Source organism: Danio rerio, chromosome 21, assembly GCF_049306965.1.
Source record: "Danio rerio strain Tuebingen ecotype United States chromosome 21, GRCz12tu, whole genome shotgun sequence".
NCBI lineage: Eukaryota > Metazoa > Chordata > Actinopteri > Cypriniformes > Danionidae > Danio > Danio rerio.
This window is the reverse complement of record NC_133196.1, coordinates 752,501-771,291: the sequence shown is the minus strand read 5'-3', so window position 1 is coordinate 771,291 and position 18,791 is coordinate 752,501. Positions and strand designations below refer to the sequence as shown.

Sequence of the window (18,791 nt, the reverse complement as noted above, 5' to 3'; positions counted from 1 at the left end):
TTTCATTTTAGTTAGGGTTTTTTTTTTTTTTTTGTAGCTTAACAATAAAACAAACAAAAAAGGTTGCGTCAAATTAGAAATGACGATCTCTTTTAAAGGCATTTGTCCCAAGCCTCTCCATCCTTCTCACTTTCTTCTCAGATGGGATGGTGGGCCAAATCAAAGGTTACAATGGGCCAACTTTGGCCCGGGGGCCCTTATTTGGGCATCTCTGATCTAAACAGTCTCTGGGTCAATGCGTGTAAAGATTTTGGACATCTCCTTGGACACTTTTAATGCTTCCAAACAGTTTGCTGCATTTATAAATCGCCCATGTCTTACTGTAGTTCATTATGAGGAGATTTACCTTTTATGTGTGATTTGATTTGTCAGGCATCACAGAACTGATTTTTGTAATCCCCATAGACAGGAAAAAACAGTAGTGACTGCAGGTTGAAGGACAGTAGTGGAGTAAAGTACCAATACTGCAGTAAAATGCACTAGTAAAAAGTATCTTTCAAAACTACTTAGTAAGTTACAATTCCTGAGAAAACCCACTCCATTACAGTAGTTTAATTAAAAAAAAACTTTAAAAGTAAATTTTAAAAGTAAACCCATTTACTTGTTCTTTTTTCATTCTTTTAAAACATGTTTTAACACACTTTAATCAGTTTTTAATCATTTTTATTGCTTGTTTTTTAATTTTCTCATACTTCTTTTTTATTCTTGTTTATGTATAGCTCTTTGAATTGCCACTGTGTATGAAATGTGCTATATAAATAAACTAGCTTGCTTAATTTGAGTATTTGCTATTAGTTTCTTTACACCACTGATAATAACCTGCTGTACCTGAAGTGACCAATCTGTTTTCTCAAAAGGTCGATTTGTGCATTATTTATTGTGTTATATGTGTATTTGTCGATGTATTATTAAAATTAGGCTCACCATTATGCTCTTGTTCAGTCTGCTAACACATTCAGCATCTGATTGTCACATGGGGGGTCAGTTTGGACCTACAGACTTATTTAATTTAGTGTTTATAATTTAGAGCAAACTGAAATCTGTCTAAATCAGATAATGAAAGCCCGATGCTTTAATAAATACCATCATAAATCACGAACTACAGCACTTTCAATGTACCACACTAAGAATATAACGTGTCAGGCTAGTGTTTGCTAGAGCTTTGTTTTGAAATAGTTGTGAAAGTGAAGTTGTGGCTTGTGCGCGCGCGCGCGCGCGTTCCCGCTCAGCATCCGCAGCAGTAATGGCGGCGGATCCGGTTACCGCTCCAGTCAGCTGTTGATCAGCTGGATTCATTCTGTGTCGGAGCATCTGCAGACTACAAGCGTCCAAAACCAAACATCCAAACACACCGGTAACCTGAACCGAGTCCACGGGCGCGCGGCCGACAGGATTAAAGCGCGTTCATGACGGAACACTGAAGCGGCTCAGTTATGGATGTGTTTGCGTTCTTCAATCTGAACGAGCTCGCATTTGGGCTGTCAAAACTGCCAATGTTCCCGTATTTCGACATGGCACATTATATTATATCCGTGATGAGTCTGAGGGAACAGCCAGGTAAGAATAAACACGACTAAATCCCTTTAACACACACCTTTCATTCACTTCAGAGAGTCCGAGTCACTTCGACAAACCTCCAGCCCTTATCAGCTATAATGCCACTTATTAATTAGTTTTGTTTATATTTGTGGTCCTAATACTCGTAACTATGCATACAATTTTGTTTGGTAATCTGAAACGCTATCGTTTGGCATCAATAGCGTATATGATATTCACGAAAAATCAAATTATAAAACTATATTACATGTAAATACCTATAAAACTTGTTAGAGGAACTTTGATTGATAAAATTAAGTAAAACGACATTTTATGTTTAATATATGGCATATCTAACACATAAAAGGTGGTTTTATTTCAGTTTACCAAAACAACAATGCTATAACAAGACATTAATATAGTTTTATAAGTATTTATCCTACGGTTGATTCGGTTTTATAAGTACTTCGGTTAATCTGGGAAGGAGCCGCGCATGCGCACACGTGTATAAACAGTCCAGCGCGGCATTGTTTATCAGTGCTTTCCTCATCGTTTGCATTGCTGTGGACACAGAATGAGTGTTAAATTCTCACAGTCATGTTTATGACTGATGATTCTAGACTTTTAGAGCAGGTCAGTGTGTTTAAAGAGTGAAAAGCAGAAGTTGCATGCATTCAAAGGGGAGATAAATATTTAATCATTAACCCACTGTCAATGTTCTCTGTGTGTTTCAACATGTAAATACTCTGCTGCAGTGGCTAGGATGATTACACATGCATACAACCGCTCTCAGGGTGGGGAAAACCAGTCTAGCTTGTCGTTTTGCATTAACCAAACATGCACTTTGCTCTTGTGTGCAGTGACCATCATGTATTTGGGGTAAAGTTAGTTTTATATTCTCACATTCATGCTTTATTAATAATTTAATTTTAGAAAAGTATTCTTTGCAACTTTTAAATGGGAAAATAACATTAGCAGCCAATTACTATCAAAGTACAGCATTGTTTACAGTCTATTCAGTTGTGCTAATGTTGTTTGGCATCAAACTTGCATGCAATTTCAAACCCAATATTCAATATAGTGTGGTACAGAATACAGGAACCACGTCACACCGTGTCAATTTGTTCAAAAGTGAAGAGTTGCATTTTATTCAACTACAGCTGTAATGGCATACTCACCGGCCACTTTATTAGGTACACCTGTACTTCTAATCAGCCAATCACATGGCAGCATCTCAATGCATTTAGGCATGTAGACATGGTCAAGACGATCTATTGCTGTTCAAAGCGAGCATCAGAATGCGGAAGAAAGGGGATTTATGTGACTTTGAACGTGGCATGGTTCTTGCTCCCAAGTATTTCAGAAACTGCTGATCTACTGGGATTTTCACGCGCAACCATCTCAAAGGTTTACAGAGAATGCTCCGACAAAGAGGGAATATCCAGTGAGCGGCAGTTCTGTGGGCGCAAATGCCTTGTTGATGAGGCCAGAGGTCAGAGGAGAATGGCCAGACTGGTTCCAGCTGATAGAAAGGCAACAGTAACTTAAATAAGCACTCGCTACAACCGAGCTCTGCAGAAGAGCATCTCTGAACAGAACACACAACACGGCCAACCTTGAGGCGGATGGGCTACAGCAGCAGAAGAGCACACCGGGTGCCGCTCCTGTCAGCTAAGAACAGGAAACTGAGGCTACAATTCACACAGACTCACCAAAACTGGACAATAGAAGATTGGAGAAACGTTGCTGCTCTGATGAGTCTCCATTTCTGCTGACACATTCAGATGCTCGACTCAAAAACATGAAAGCATGGATCATCCTGCCTTGTATCAGCGGTTCAGGCTGGTGGTGGTGGTGTAATGGTGTGGGGGAGATTTTCTTTGGGTCCATTAGTACCAATTGAGCATCAACGCCACAGCCTACCTGAGCATTGCTGCTGACCATGTCCATCCCTTTATGAGCACAGTGTCTCCATCTTCTGATGGCTACTTCCAGCAGGATAACGCAGCATGTCATAAAGCTCAATCATCTCAGACTGGTTTCTTGAACATGACGATGAGTTCACTGTACTCAAATGGCCTCCACAGTCACCAGAGCTCAATCCAATAGAGCAGCTTTGGGATGTGGTGGAACGGGAGATTGGCATCATGGATGTGCAGCCGACAAATCTGCAGCAACTGTGTGATGCTATCATGACAATATGGAGCAAAATCTCTGAGGAATATTTCCAATACCCTGCTGAATCTACACCACCAAGGGTTAAAGCAGTTCTGAAGGGAAAAGGAGTCCGACCCGGTACTATCAAGGTGTACCTAATGAAGTGGCCAGTGAGTGTATATTGCATATTATGCATCCTTTTAAAAAAAGTATTTGGTTTTATTAGATTAATCAAATTATCAGTAAAATAATCATCATCTAAATGACTAGTTGCAGCTCTAGCTGTAGCTCAAGCATGCAGTGTTGCAGTAATGTGCTCTATTGTATCGGAGCAGCAGCAGCTGTTGTTAATTACAGGCTATTTTAGATCTTCGGTGTCTTATTTCCCCTGACCTGCTCTCTCCTATTGTCCTGCACTGGAAATATCTGCAGGGGCAACGAGACTCCACATGTCGGCATGTTCACGCCGAGTTTCAGGTTGAACTTGTTTTTGTTGTTACCTGAAACAGACACACCGACTCCTACTATGGGATTGAGTGCTAGAGCTGCACAATATTGAACAAAGTGGTTGTTTTGTTTCTAAACCTGCCTCATTAGCTATGTTTCCATCCAAAGATGCAAATTAAATTCATGCACAAAACTGGAAGATCTCATAAAATATTAGCTAAAGACGCAGCGTTTCCAGAGAAACAGACGAGCATCACCTCCTCAGCTCCTGCTGCTCCTGCACAGATATCACTGAGAGGAGTGGAGTCTGCTGCACTGTTGGGATTCTCCACTGTGCTGTTTGTTCTCCTCTAATAACTGAGCTGTGCAACGAACGCGGTGAATGCACTCTAAAAAAAAAAATGGGGTTATTTTTTTCTATGCAAATATTGGGTTGAGGCATTTGGGTATTTTTTGGGGGTTATTTTCAGAGTCTTGGCTAGTTTCAACCCAGCTCTTTGGGTCAAATCAACTCATAGCAGGGGCTGACTGGGAGACCACATATTGTGTACGAATTTATTTAAATGCAATAAAATAGTGTAACATAAACACAGATTCCTTGCGTTTTCAGATGATTAAAATGAGATTCATGCCCATAGCAGCCCTTAGTCCATTCTGAAATAATTTCTTACTACCTTTTGTACACCTGTAATCAAAGCTGCACATCCACCACTGTACTTCAGTGATGCCGAGTCAAAACACAATTGCTGGGTCATCTTTCACAGGCATTTTTGGATTAAATTAACCTATGATTTAAGTAAAAATAACCAATTATTGGGTAGAAAAAACAAACCATTTATGGGGTTAAAAACAATAACCCAGTTACTTGGGGTAATTAAACCTCTGATGTGTTTTGTCCCATATTTACCCAGCAGTAGGGTTAAAAACAACCCGATTTGGGTAGTTTTCAACCCTGTGTTTTTCAGAGTGTGGCTTTTGGAGGCGTGAGACGGGAGCACAGACAGATGCTCAAGACAGTTCTGGAGGGAATAATAATATTACTGAAGCACTGTGATGACAGACTGACAGGGGGGCTTAGGCCTTTTACAATCCGCACAACAACATCTCACATCTGCAACAGTGGAAAGCTGCAAACATGGAGAGCTGCAGACCAACATCAATGATGGAAAGACCGTCACACACATTTATAACTGATCAGCATTTGTCAGAAACTAAACCACTGAAGCGCAGATACTGATGCGAAATGCACATGAGAATAGGTCAACAGAAACACAGCTAGTGTTTAGATCACGAGAGGATTAATGAAACAGCAGCTCTACTTCAGGTCAGTTCGTTGGGTTCTGGTCTCCTAAGTGACTTTTGTTCCCTTAAAAGCATGTTTAGCAGGCAGTTCAGCTCTTTTCTCCAAATAAAGACTGTCCTGGAAAAGCCTCCCGTTCCCCAGAGCCGCATGTCACTTCCTGTGTTCAGCCTCATGCATGTTTGATGCCAGCTGGAACTCCTCTGTTTTCAGCTCTCTGACGCTGCTCTTCTTCTCCTGCTTTCTTAAAACTCTTTCAGAAGCATTCTTGGGCAATGCTGTTGTACACAATCTGTATCTGAGCGTAAATCTACACTGTAAAAATGCTGGATTACACACAATTTCCTCATGTAGGGCTACTGGATTATGGGAAAAATCAGTCACAATTAGGGATGTATTAGAGTCATTTAATTTTGAGTATCTACCGAAACCTGGGGCCTGTTTCAGTAAGGAGGTTCAAACAACTCAGAGTTTAAACTTGAACTCTGAGTTGATTTACCGAGAGATTAAAAACTCAGAGTTTTCGGTTACAGAACAGCTGATCTGAGCTGGGTCAATCAACTTCGAGTAGACCAACTCAGAGTTAAGCGCGCACACCGTGACTATAAAAAGGCATTATCAATGGAGCGCAGACATTTCGAGTGACTATGACAATATGTTATAAAAGAGATCAGCATTTCTTTCTCCAGCTGAACTTGATGTTCTCATGCAAAGTTATAGCAAATATGAGCGTATATATTTGAAAAGAAGCAGCCATCAGTGAAGAAGAGACAGTTAGCGTGGGAAAACAGCTGCTCAAGTTAATGCCTAATTTCACTTTTTAAGTATTTAAATATTTAAGTATAATAAAATAAGTAATGTAATTTGTGATGTTTTATATTTTTTTCTAAACTTTTTTATACATTTATTAGTTTTAAATGATTTAATAGTGCACTTGTGTGTCTGCCTTTTTTATTGATCAAGTGATAGAGGCTAATATAACATTTAGAAGGTAAGCAGGACTAAAAATAATTTTTAGAAAGAATAATAATCCCATTAATCTAGTTACAGTGCATATCGAAGGTGGATTCAATTTAATTATTTATTAAAGCATAAGCCATTCTCGTACAGTTCTTCTGTGTGTGACTAAAATGTAGGCAATAGCTATGTTTCCATCCAAATATATTACATAAATGTATGTGCAAAACTGGAATATTAAAAGAAGCAAATAAAATTCCATCCTACGAGTCAAAGAGAAAAAAATTGTCACTTCCTGATTAAACTGGCACCAAATATCATTACCATCGTAGTTTATGCGCACATTTTCTATTGAATAAAAGTTTATCCTACTCAGTTATGTGCGTTTTTTATGCATATTTTAAAAAGTTATGTGCATCATGACGTTTCTATCAATCGTTTTTATGCACGTATCCAAAATGAGCATTAAAATAGGTGTGTGGAAATGTAAGGCTAAGGCGAGAAATACCGCTGCATCTTTAAAAAAGGGGAGGAGACCGACAGAAACTCTGAGTTTAGAGAATAAAACCTGCTTCTGACCAGGTTAGATTCACAGAGTAAGTGACCACAGTAACTGACTCTGAGTTAAAGTTAACTCTCTTTCAGAAACAGGCTTGACTTACCCTGATTTCTCCAGTTTAACAAACCTGCCATTTTGAAACGGAAAACCCAGAGTTTCTCTCATTTCAGGGTTAAAATACTCTGAGTTTTCAGTTAACCTCCTTTCTGAAACAGGCCCTTGATCTGTATGGAAGGGAAATCCTGCCAATTTTAAATGAATCAAATAAAGATTGGAAATGAAAATGAAAATCAGATTAACAATTTAATTTTAAAACACTGTGCGCAAAATATCTGCCAAAATTGAAAAGGAAATGAAATTATTTCATTTTCATTTTCACTTTGACAACACATCGTCCCTGTCAAATTGATAATTAAAATGAAGTTGCCAATATAACATTTCATTTTCACTGAATTTCCACGTCAAGACTGCCAATATTAAAATAAAAAGCCAAACTAAAAAATAAAATGCAAACATAATTTTTACAAAGCGTGTTATTAATGTTCACGCTATAATAGTGACACAATTCAAATGAAAATGTAAATATAAGCTTTCCTTTTATTGACACTTTTTCATTTTCGATTTCATTTTCAGCTAAAGCTGTATGCAAAGCCTATGCTAATCAGTGGGAGGGGCGTATTCAAGTGACGTCGAGTGCTTTCATACACAGAGCCTGAGGGCAGAAGCACGGTTTTGATGGATGGGACAGCCTGAGTTACTAGTGTAAATACAGTATAACAGAGGTAAAATGGCAAAAACTGTTAGTCAGCTTTTACGTGAAGCAGCTGCTGCATTGGTACAGCAAGAGGAACAGGGGACACAGGAGAACCAAACACAATAAATTCACAATAAATTGCAAAATCAATGGGGTCGCCACAGCGGAATGAACCGCCAATCCAGCATATGTTTTACGCAACGAATGCCCTTCCAGCTGCAACCCATCTCTGGAAAACTTCCATACACACTTAATCACAGTCATACACTATGGACAATTTAGCCTACCCAATTCACCTGTACGCATGTGTTTGGGCTGTGGGGGAAACCGGAGCACCCGGAGGAAACCCACGCGAAGGCAGGGAGAACATGCAAACTCCACACAGGAACACCAACTGACCCAGTCGAGGATTGAACCAGCGACCTCCTTGCTGTGACAGCACTACCTACTGCGCCACCGCGTCACCAATGATGAGTCACTTAAACATTATTTATTTATTGTTTAGAGCAGTCTTAAAGGTCTCAAGGAAAAATAATGCATGATCATATCAATAATAACGCTAGAAAGTATAGTAGTGATGCATATTAGCTTCACAGAAATAATGTTACAGATGTTGATTTCATTTTATACACACTCGATCACCTGGCATGCTCAAGAAACTGATGAAATTCTCCTGAAAGCAGGCTGACATGTCTGATCTCTGACAGCATCAGTGTCCTTTGATAAACACTCATGACTTTTATTTAATCAGATCATGTGATGAAGATCATGAACATCTGATCATATGATGAAACCGCATGCAGACACTGAAGACTGAACACACCATGAATATCCAACACAGACTCGAGCAGATCATTCATGACTACACACACACACACGCGCACACATATACACAGTATACGCACACATGAATACAGTACACACACATACAGTATATACACACACACAGTGCTGCGTGAGGCTAACATATCTGATTATTCAGACTGAGAATAAAGCAGAATTAAACACAACCGCAGCCACTGATCAGAGTTCAGCAGGACACAGATAAAGCTGATCATGTGACTGAGATTACAGAGAGATTATGATGAGGAAATCCACTTCCTGTTTACAGAGACGCATAAATATTTGAGTATCAAATGCTTCAGTAGTGCCCTGACTAGTGCAGCTACTCATGACAGCTAATAGAGGATTATAATAGAGATGAACCTTTCTTTAGGATTTAGTGAAGGGTAATGTGTCTTACACTGAATTTGACATTATCATTACTGCTGCATTTAAAACTAGTGCAGTTATAACACACACACACAAACACACACACACACACACACACACACACACATATAGATAGATATATATTATGTATGTTGTACATGTTTGCTGTAGTGTGTGTGTTTTTGTGTTTAGAGCTGGTGTCTGAATAGTAAATCTGTATGAATGTTTGTGAATTTCATGAATTTTGCAATCGTGTGTGTGTGTGTGTCCAGGAGCGTTGTGTGTGTCTCAGCGGAGTCCTCTGGCCTGCTGGTTCAGCTCGATGCTCTACTGTTTCGGTGGAGCTGTTCTCTCTGCACTGATGCTGGCGGATGCTCCGGTCGCACCACTGTCCAACACCACCAACCTGCTGCTGGCCACACTCATGTGGTGAGATTCACACACACACACACACACACACACACACACACGCACATGCACTTACACACATGCATGTGTTCTCTCACACGCGCACACACACACACGCACACATGCTCTCACTCATGCACACACTCAAGCATGCACTCACAAACACTCATGCACACACACTCACACATATGCACTCACACACATGCGCGCACACACACACACACACACACACACACACACACACACACACATACATACATACATACATACATACATACATACATACATACATACATACATACATACATACATACATACATACATACATACATACATGCTTGCATGCATGCACGCACAAACGCACACACACACACTCTCTCATACATGTATTCGCATAAACACGCATACATGCATACGTGCACACACACACACACACACTCATTGCATGCACTCATTTACTCACACACACACACACACATACATACATACACACATACGCACATACATACATAAATACATACATACATACATGCTTGCATGCATGTACGCACAAACGTGCACACACACACACTCTCTCATACATGTATTCGCATAAACACGCATACATGCATACGCACACACACACACACTCATTGCATGCACTCATTTACTCACAGACACACACACACACACACACACACACACACACACGCATGCATGCACTCATAGACACTTACACACACACACTCAAACATGCACTCACACACGCACAGTTGCATGCACAAACACGCACGCATACCTGCACTCTCTCACATGCACACACACATATGCATACATGCACATGCATGCACTCTCTCTCACACGCATATACACACATGCACTCACCCATACATGCTCTCACTCATGCACACGCTCAAACATGCACTCACACACACGCAAAAACACACACTGTCAAATATGCACTTGCATGCATGCACACACACGGACATACATGCACGCACATATGCACACACACAGACTCTCTTATACATGCACTCACTTAAACACACATGCATTTACAGGCGCTCACACACACACTCATGCGCACACAAACACACTCTCAAATATGCACTTACACACGCATACATGCATGCACTCATTCTAACACACACTCACTTACACAAACGCATACATGCATACATGCACTCATACAAGCTTACATGCACACACTCAAACATGCAGTCACACACGCACAGTTGCATGCACAAACACCTGCACTTTCTGACACATACATGCATACATGCACTCACACACCCGTACACAAAAAACACTCACACGCACATACACACACACACACACAAACACACTATCACAACAGCACTCACACTCATACACACTCTCTGATGACACGTACTAAGGGAGAATGTCAATCAAAGTGTGATCAGAACATACACAGTCGACTCTGGAGATGTTCACACACTGAAGTTGAGCTGAGCACAGAAGAAGATATTTTGAAGAATGCTGGAAACATTGACTTCCATAGTTTTTGTTTTTCATACAGGTCTTCAGCATTCTTCAAAACATCTCCTTTAGTGTTCAACCGAAGACAGAACCTCCTCAAGGTTTATAAGCACTTGAGGGAGAGTAAATAGTGAGTCTGTTTTTATTTTGGGGTGAACTGTCCCTTCAATCCTCATTGTGCAGCATGTGTGTGTGTGTTTATTTGTGAATGTAAGTGTGTGTTTGTTCTGCGTGTCAGTGTGAGTGTATCGTCGCATGCTCCTGTTGAATGTCTGCAAGTTTCTGAACTCAACTACTGACCTCAGAACAGCTGATAAACTCTCAGTCTCTGGCGCCACCTGAAGGCCAACAGTAAACCTGCATGAAGATCAGCAACAGACAGGACACACATTGAGACGGTGCTCACTGCAGAGCCATTTGAGCAGAGCTGAGCTCCTGCGAGGGGGAGCATGAGCTCTCGCTCTTCCTCCTGTAAGCTGTTTTAATGCGTACACCAACCCCACCCCTAACCCTACCCCCAGTGACATCACTCGTAGAAGAAGTGCAAGAAAGGAGGAGCGAGAGCTCATGCTCCCCCTCGCTGGAGCTCAGCTCTGCACAAATGGCTCTGCAGTGAGCACCACTTGCACACATTCACATACCCACACACACACATTATGCACACCCAACCACAAGTACTACAAACACCCACATGTGCTCACACACACACACACAAACACACATTCACATATCCAAACACAATATAAACTCACATGCATGTGTCTTGAAGAATATCTAGTCTAATATTATTAACTGTCATCATGGCAAAGAGGAAATAAATCAGTTATTAGAGAGGAGTTATTAACATTATTATGATTAGAAATGTGTTAGAGAAATCTGCTCTCCGCTTGTACTCAAAAAAACCCCATCACCAATCAATATGCACCTAAGCTTTTCACTCATCATAGCACACGTGCTGCTGATAATGTGACAATGAAAGTGATTTGATTTTAAACCGGAGCACCCGGAGGAAACCCACGCCAACATGAGGAGAACATGCAAACTCCACACAGAAACACCAACTGACCCAGCCGAGACTCAAACAAGCGACCTTCTTGCTATAAGGCAACACAGCGCAACCTGATCTGTAGTTTATAATATATATTACACATTATAGCCCCTGTATTGCTCGCAGTGATCATTCAGATGCTGTACTCATCTAGAGAATGCTGGTATTGGTATTAATGTTATCGCAGGCTTCACTATGCAGATGTCTGCAGTGTTAGGAGTGTTCTGCACTCAGTTTTCTCTGCGTCCTGTAATAGTTGTAATGGTGAGAGTGAGTCATGGAGACGCATACATCAGCGCTGATCTGCATGGAAGATGATCAGGCTTTCAGAGATGTTGTTTTGTCAGCGGCTCTGACATTTCAGAGGGAAATCATCATTCACAGGACGACGAGCGCCTTACTGTAATTAATAACCAACATCACAAATTATGCTAATGGATATTTAAACGAGCACTTTCTGCCACTCTGAGGGACAGAGACGGGCAATTTAGCAATTAGCAGGGGACGTGTGTGTGTGTGTGTGTGTGTGTGTGTTTAGGTGTGTGTGTGTGTGTGTGTGTGTGTGTGTGTGTGTTTGGGTGCGTGTGTGTGTGTGTGTGTTTGTGTGCGTGCATGTGTGTTTGGGTGTGTGTGTGTGTGTGTGTGTGTGTGTGCGTGCATGTGTGTTTGGGGGTGTGTGTGTGTGTGTGTGTGTGTGTGTGTGTGTGTGTGTGTGTGTGTGTGTGTGTGTGTGTGTGCACGCGCGCATGTGTGTTTGGGTGTGTGTGTGTGTGTGTGTGTGTGTGGGTGTGTGTGTGTGTGTGTGTGTGTGTGTGTGTGTGTGCGCGCATGTGTGTTTGGGTGTGTGTGTGTGCGTGCGTGTGTGTGTGTGTGTGTGTGTGTGTGTGTGTGTGTGTGTGTGTGTGTGCGCGTGCGTGCATGTGTGTTTGGGTGTGCATATATGTGTGCATGTGAGCTTATGTGTGTGTGTGTGTGGAAGTGTGAGTGTGTGTGTGTGAGAGCATGCGTGTTTGTGTGTTGTGCATGGGTGTGCATATAGCATGTGTAAGTGCATGTGAAGTGAATGTGTGTGGGTCGATGTGTGTGTTGTACATGTGGTTGGGTGTGCATAGTGTTTGTGTGCACGCAAGTACAAATGTGTGTAAGTGTAATTGTGCTTGTGAACAGCTTATATGTGTGCGAGAGCATGTGTGTGTTTGTGCATATGTGAGCATATTAAGTGTGTGTGTGTGTGTGTGTGTGTCTGGGTTTGTGTGTGTTGTACATGTGGTTGGGTGTGCATAGTGTGTGTGTGCACGCAAGTAAATATGTGTGTAAGTATAAATGTGCATGTAAATATATATATGTGTGTGTGTGTGTGTGTGTGTGTGTGTGTGTGTGTGTGTGTGTGTGTGTGTGTGTGTGTGTGTGTGTGTGTCTGAGTGAGCATGTGTGTGTTGTGCATGTGCTTGGGTGTGCAAATTATGTGTGTGTGTGGGGACGTGAGTACATATGTGTGTGTGTGTGTGTTCGTGTGTGTGCAGGTGTAAATGTGCATGTATATGTGTACATGTCTGCACATCTGCATGTATGTGTGTGTACATTTAAATGTGTGTTTATATACGTGTGCACATGCATGCGTGTGACCTGTAAGTGTAAATGTGTGTTTATATATGTGTGCATGTGTGTGTGTGTGTGTGTGTGTGTGTGTGTGTGTGTGTGTGTGTGTGTGTGTGTGTGTGCACGTAAGTGTGATTGTGTGTGTAAATATGTGTGCATGTTTTTGTGTGCATGTGTACTTGTGCATGTATGTGTGTGTGTGTGTGTGTGTGTGTGTGTGGGGGTGTGTGTGTGTGTGTGTGTGTATATGTACATACACACGTACAAGTCAAGCTTTATTGTCATTCCTCTACATGTGTGGACTTAGTTGAACATAATGTTGTGTCACGGAGGCCCACGGAGCTGCATAAATAAATATAATACACAACACTAGAGCTATATTAAACCTTCACATACTGCAGCAGTACACTAACAATCCAAGCTACTGACTATACATATACTATACATGCGTAACTATATACATAACCTGAGACACACAGGCTCATTTATGTGTGTGCGCGCGCAGGTATCTGGTGTTTTACTGTCCGCTGGATGTGGTGTATTCTCTGGCATCTCTCCTGCCGCTGCGACTGGTCCTGACAGCCATGAAGGAAGTGACGAGAACCTGGAAGGTTCTGAGCGGCGTCTCGCAAGCGGGCAGCAAATACAGCGACGCTCTGTTCGTCATGGTGGCGGTCGGCTGGGCTAAAGGTAAACGCCGCCAGGGGATTAATTATCAACTGCAATCTGTTACTGTTACAAATGACACAGAAGTCAGTGATATCACCTGTTAGATTACACATTTATGCTAAAGTAGTCTGAGTACTTTTAGATTACATTTGGATTACTTATGTGCTTACTAATTTAATTGGATTACAGATTATTAATTAAATAACAAAACTTGTAGTCATTAATATAATCTGTTAGATATTGTGCATATATGCGGCAGGCTTATTATAAACAAATAAAAACATTTAAAGTTAGCAGAATCAATGAATAGTCAATATTTTACTGTCATTGTGTAAATATGTAATCCATAAAAAGTAACTGTAACTAAAAAAGGAACTAAAAGTAACTGTAGTCTGATTAGGTGCATTTTTAAAAGTAGTTTATTTTCGTTGGATGTATTTGATTTTTGATTTGTGTCATATAACCACTCTCGAAACAAGAATCAGGCACATGTGTATAATTTATATGACATCTCATAAAAACAAATATAACGAACATGTATAGGTGGCAGGTTTATTATAAACAAATATAAACTTTCAAAATGAGGAAAATCTATAAATTTTGTACATTTTACTACCATTGTGTAAACGTAATCCAAAAGAGTAACTAATAAGTAACTAACAAGTAACTGTTGTCTGATTATGTGTATTTTAAAAAGTCATTTATTTTAGTTACACATATTTTATTTTTAATGATGTCATATAACCACTCTCCGAAACAAGAATCAGTGGCATGTATATAAGCGGTAGGTTTATTACAAACAACTATAAACATTAGCAATTAGCAGAATCAATGAACTGTGAACATTTTACTGTGATTGTGTAAATATGTAATCCAAAAAATTAACTAACTAAAGTAACTGTTTCTAAAGTAACTAAAAAGTAAATGTAACTAAAGTAACTAAAAAAGTAACTGTAACTAAAATCAATTGAAAAAGTAACTAAAAGTAACTGTAACCAAAGTATCAAACTAAACTAAAAGGTAATTAAATGTAACTGTAACTAAAGTTACTGTAACCAAAGTAAATAAAAAAGTAACTGTAACTAAAATTAATGAAAAAATAGCAAAAAGTAAGTAAAAGTAACTGTAACCAAAGTATCAAACTAAACTAAAAGGTAATTAAATGTAACTATAACTAAAGTTAATGTAACTAAAGTAAAAAATAAAGTAACTGTAACTAAAATTAATGAAAAATAGCAAAAAGTAACTTAAAGTAACTGTAACCAAAATATCGAACTAAACTAAAAGGTAATTAAATGTAACTGTAACTAAAGTAAATAAAAAAAGTAACTGTAACTAAAGTAATTATAAAAGTAACTGTAAGTTAAGTAATGAAAAATAACAAAAAGTAACTAAAAAAGTAACTAACTAAACTAAAAAGTAACTTTTACTAAAGTAACTAAAACTAACTAAAAACGTAACTAAAGAAACTAAAAAGTAACTAAAGTAACTGTAACTAAAAATTAACTAAAGTAACTAAAAGTAACTGAAGCTAAAGTAACTAAAAAAGTAAATAACTAAACTAAAAAGTAACTGTAATTTAAGTAACTAAAAAGTAACTTTCTAAAGTAACTAAAAGGTAAATGTAATCTGATTGTGAAGTGTATTCATAAACTAATGTCGAGAGGATGACGTGCTTATGATTGCTTGCAGCTGGTCCCGCATTATTCAATTTATGATTCAACAATCAGACGACTTCTAAGCCACCTTAAATACCCTCAGCTCCATATCACAGCCATCTTCATGTTGGAGAATCCCCCCTTCCACCCCTACTCCTCCTCCTTTTCTTGCTGGCCCTGTGGTTAGCACTGTTGCCTCACAGCAAGAACGTCACTGGTTCAAGTCCTTACCAAGCCAGCCGACGTTTCTGTGTGGAGTTTACACGTTCTCCTCATGCTTACGTGGGGTTCCTCTGAGTTCCCCGGTTTCCTCCCACCATCTAAAAACATGCTGCTTAAGTTAATTGACTAATCCAAATCGGCACCATAGACATGCTCCTAGTCAGTAGTTACCTCTTAAGAGCGATCACTGTCTGTTCATTAGCTACTACAGCAGGGGAGTTCTTCAGATCTACCTGAGCTCAAACTTCCCTCTTGCCCTGCAAACAGGAGGGAGCCCCAGGCTTGAGGATCTTAAGAGCTTAGGGCTCTCTCCCGGGACAGCATGCCAAACACGCTTTATAATCAATCATCAGCTGAAGGTCAACTCTTGAAGTGTATTTTACAAAGCAGTTAATTACAAGTACTTCATTTTTGTAATCTGATTACGAGTAATTACGAAATAACAATTATAATTTATAGTAATTATACAAATAGTATAAATAGTCATTATACAAGCATTAAAGGACATGAAATTCACAGCAGTATCATCAAATAATTCATGTAAAAACACTAGAAGTGCAGTTGACAGTATTAATGTCATATAACCCCTCTCCACTCTCTTCGACTTGTAAACAAAAGTCATGAATCTATATAAGCTGCAGGATTATTACAAACAAATATGAATGTTAAAAAATGAGGGGAATCAATGAACTGTGAACATTTTACTGCCATTGTGTGAACATGTAATCCTATAAAGTAACTAAAAAAGTAAAGTACTAAAGTAACTGTAGCTAAAAATTTACTAAAAAGTAACTGTAACTAAACTAAAAAGTAACTGTAACTAAAGTAACTAAAAAGTAACTGTAACTAAAGTAACTAAAAAAGTAACTGCATCTAAAGTAACTAAAAAGTAACTGTAACTAAACTAAAAAGTAACTGTAACTAAAGTAACTAAAAAGTAACTGTAACTAAAGTAACTAAAAAAGTAACTGCATCTAAAGTAACTAAAAAAGTAACTGTAACTAAAGTAACAAAAAAATAACTGTAACTAAAAAGTAACTGTAACTAAAGTAACTAAAAAGTAACTGTAACTAAAGTAACTAAAAAGTAACTGTAACTAAAGTAACTAAAAAGTAACTGTAACTAAAGTAACTAAAAAGTAACTCTAACTAAAGTAACTAAAAAGTAACTGTAACTAAAGTAACTAAAAAGTAACTTTAACTAAAGTAACTAAAAAGTAACTGTAACTAAAGTAACTAAAAAGTAACTAACTAAACTAAAAAGTAACTAAAAATAACTGTAAAGTAACTAAAAAGTAACTAATCTGATTACGTGTATTTTAAAAAGTATTACAAGTACTTAATTTTAAAAATCTGATTGAGTAATTATATAATATAGTAATAAATAATTTATAGTAATTATGCAAATAGTATAAATAGTAATTAAACGAATATTGAATGACATGACATTCACAGCAATATCATTAAATAATTCATCTAAAACACTGTGCAGAGGATGATATTAATATCATATAACCCCTCTCCACTCTCTTCAACTTATAAACAAGAGTCATTAGTCTATATAAGCTGCAGGTTTATTACAAACAAATATGACTGTCAAAAAATGAGGAGAATCAATGAACTGTGAACATTTTACTGCCATTCTGTGAACATGTAATCCTATAAAGTAACTAACTAAAGTAACTAAAAGTAACTAAAAAAGTAACTGTAGTGTGATTGTGTATTTCAAAAGTACTTTATTCTAGTTATAAATACTTGATTTTTGTAATCTGATTGCGTAATCCAGATATCATATAATCCAGCTCATCTAAAGATAAAATGCGTGTGATCTTTATCCGGCTCTGTTCGTCTCCGCGTTTATTACAGTTGTTTCAGCTTGACATTTCAATGTTTAAAAGCTCAAGGTTATTTTTCAGAATTTCATCACACTCATTATTAAACCCATGATGCATTTCACCCCGATGTCCTTCAATTACTCCGAGGAAAGGCTTGAAATATCAGGAGGTCGAGGTGACTGTAATTACGAGCGCCGCTAAAATGATAAAAGTTTAAGAGTCAAAACACATCAGCAGGCGAACAAACAAAACCCTACTGATTCACTGGATATTACACAACCCTGCACTCGCAAAAATAATCAGAATACCGTTATTACCGAGTCTGATGAGTACAGAAATATCAATAATACATATATATCTGTGTGTGTGTGTCTGCAGGAGCCGGAGGAGGACTCATCAGTAACTTTGAGCAGCTTGTTCGTGGCGTCTGGAAGCCAGAAACTAATGAACTTCTCAAGATGTCTTAGTAAGATTCATTAATGTATTTAATTCCCTGATCTCTGAAGGGAAACACACCCTTTTTAGTTTGGAGGTGAGGTTATCAGGGTGTCTTAAAAGGCTTCTATTTTACTCCTTTTACAAGATATGTAATAAGTCAGGCCCATAGCCAGGGGGGTCCGGGTGATTTGAATGTCGCACCCCACTTCTGACAAAGTCTAGAATTTGGCCCCTGTCGGCTTGTTAAGTCGTGATGTATCGGTGACGTGTGGAATACTGTTTCCGGGTCCAGTCCGCTACTCATTTGAATTAAGAAAATATTCATTTCTGGCCACTTTTTTTGTCATATCAGACATTAAGGTACATTTTTTTGAATAACATCATCGTGTACACTAGTCTGTAGACTTGCTGCATCACTGACACCAATATTTTAACAGTTTATAAAACATTTATCACTTTCTGCCCATCTGATATTAGGCATGGATATACAGTTGCAAGCAGAAGTTTACATACA

At 38.9% G+C, this 18,791-nt stretch overlaps 1 protein-coding gene across 1 annotated transcript in view; it reads left to right on the top strand.

Annotated features, from left to right (window-relative positions):
- The first annotated feature begins 1,273 nt into the window (after positions 1-1,273).
- Positions 1,274-18,791, top strand: part of tmem38b (transmembrane protein 38B) — a 25,164-nt gene continuing 7,646 nt past the window's right edge. Inside the window, 4 exon segments of the mRNA NM_200176.1 lie at positions 1,274-1,557; positions 9,195-9,351; positions 13,962-14,146; positions 18,218-18,305. Coding sequence (NP_956470.1) covers positions 1,434-1,557; positions 9,195-9,351; positions 13,962-14,146; positions 18,218-18,305 — 554 coding nt within the window. The 5' untranslated portion in view covers positions 1,274-1,433.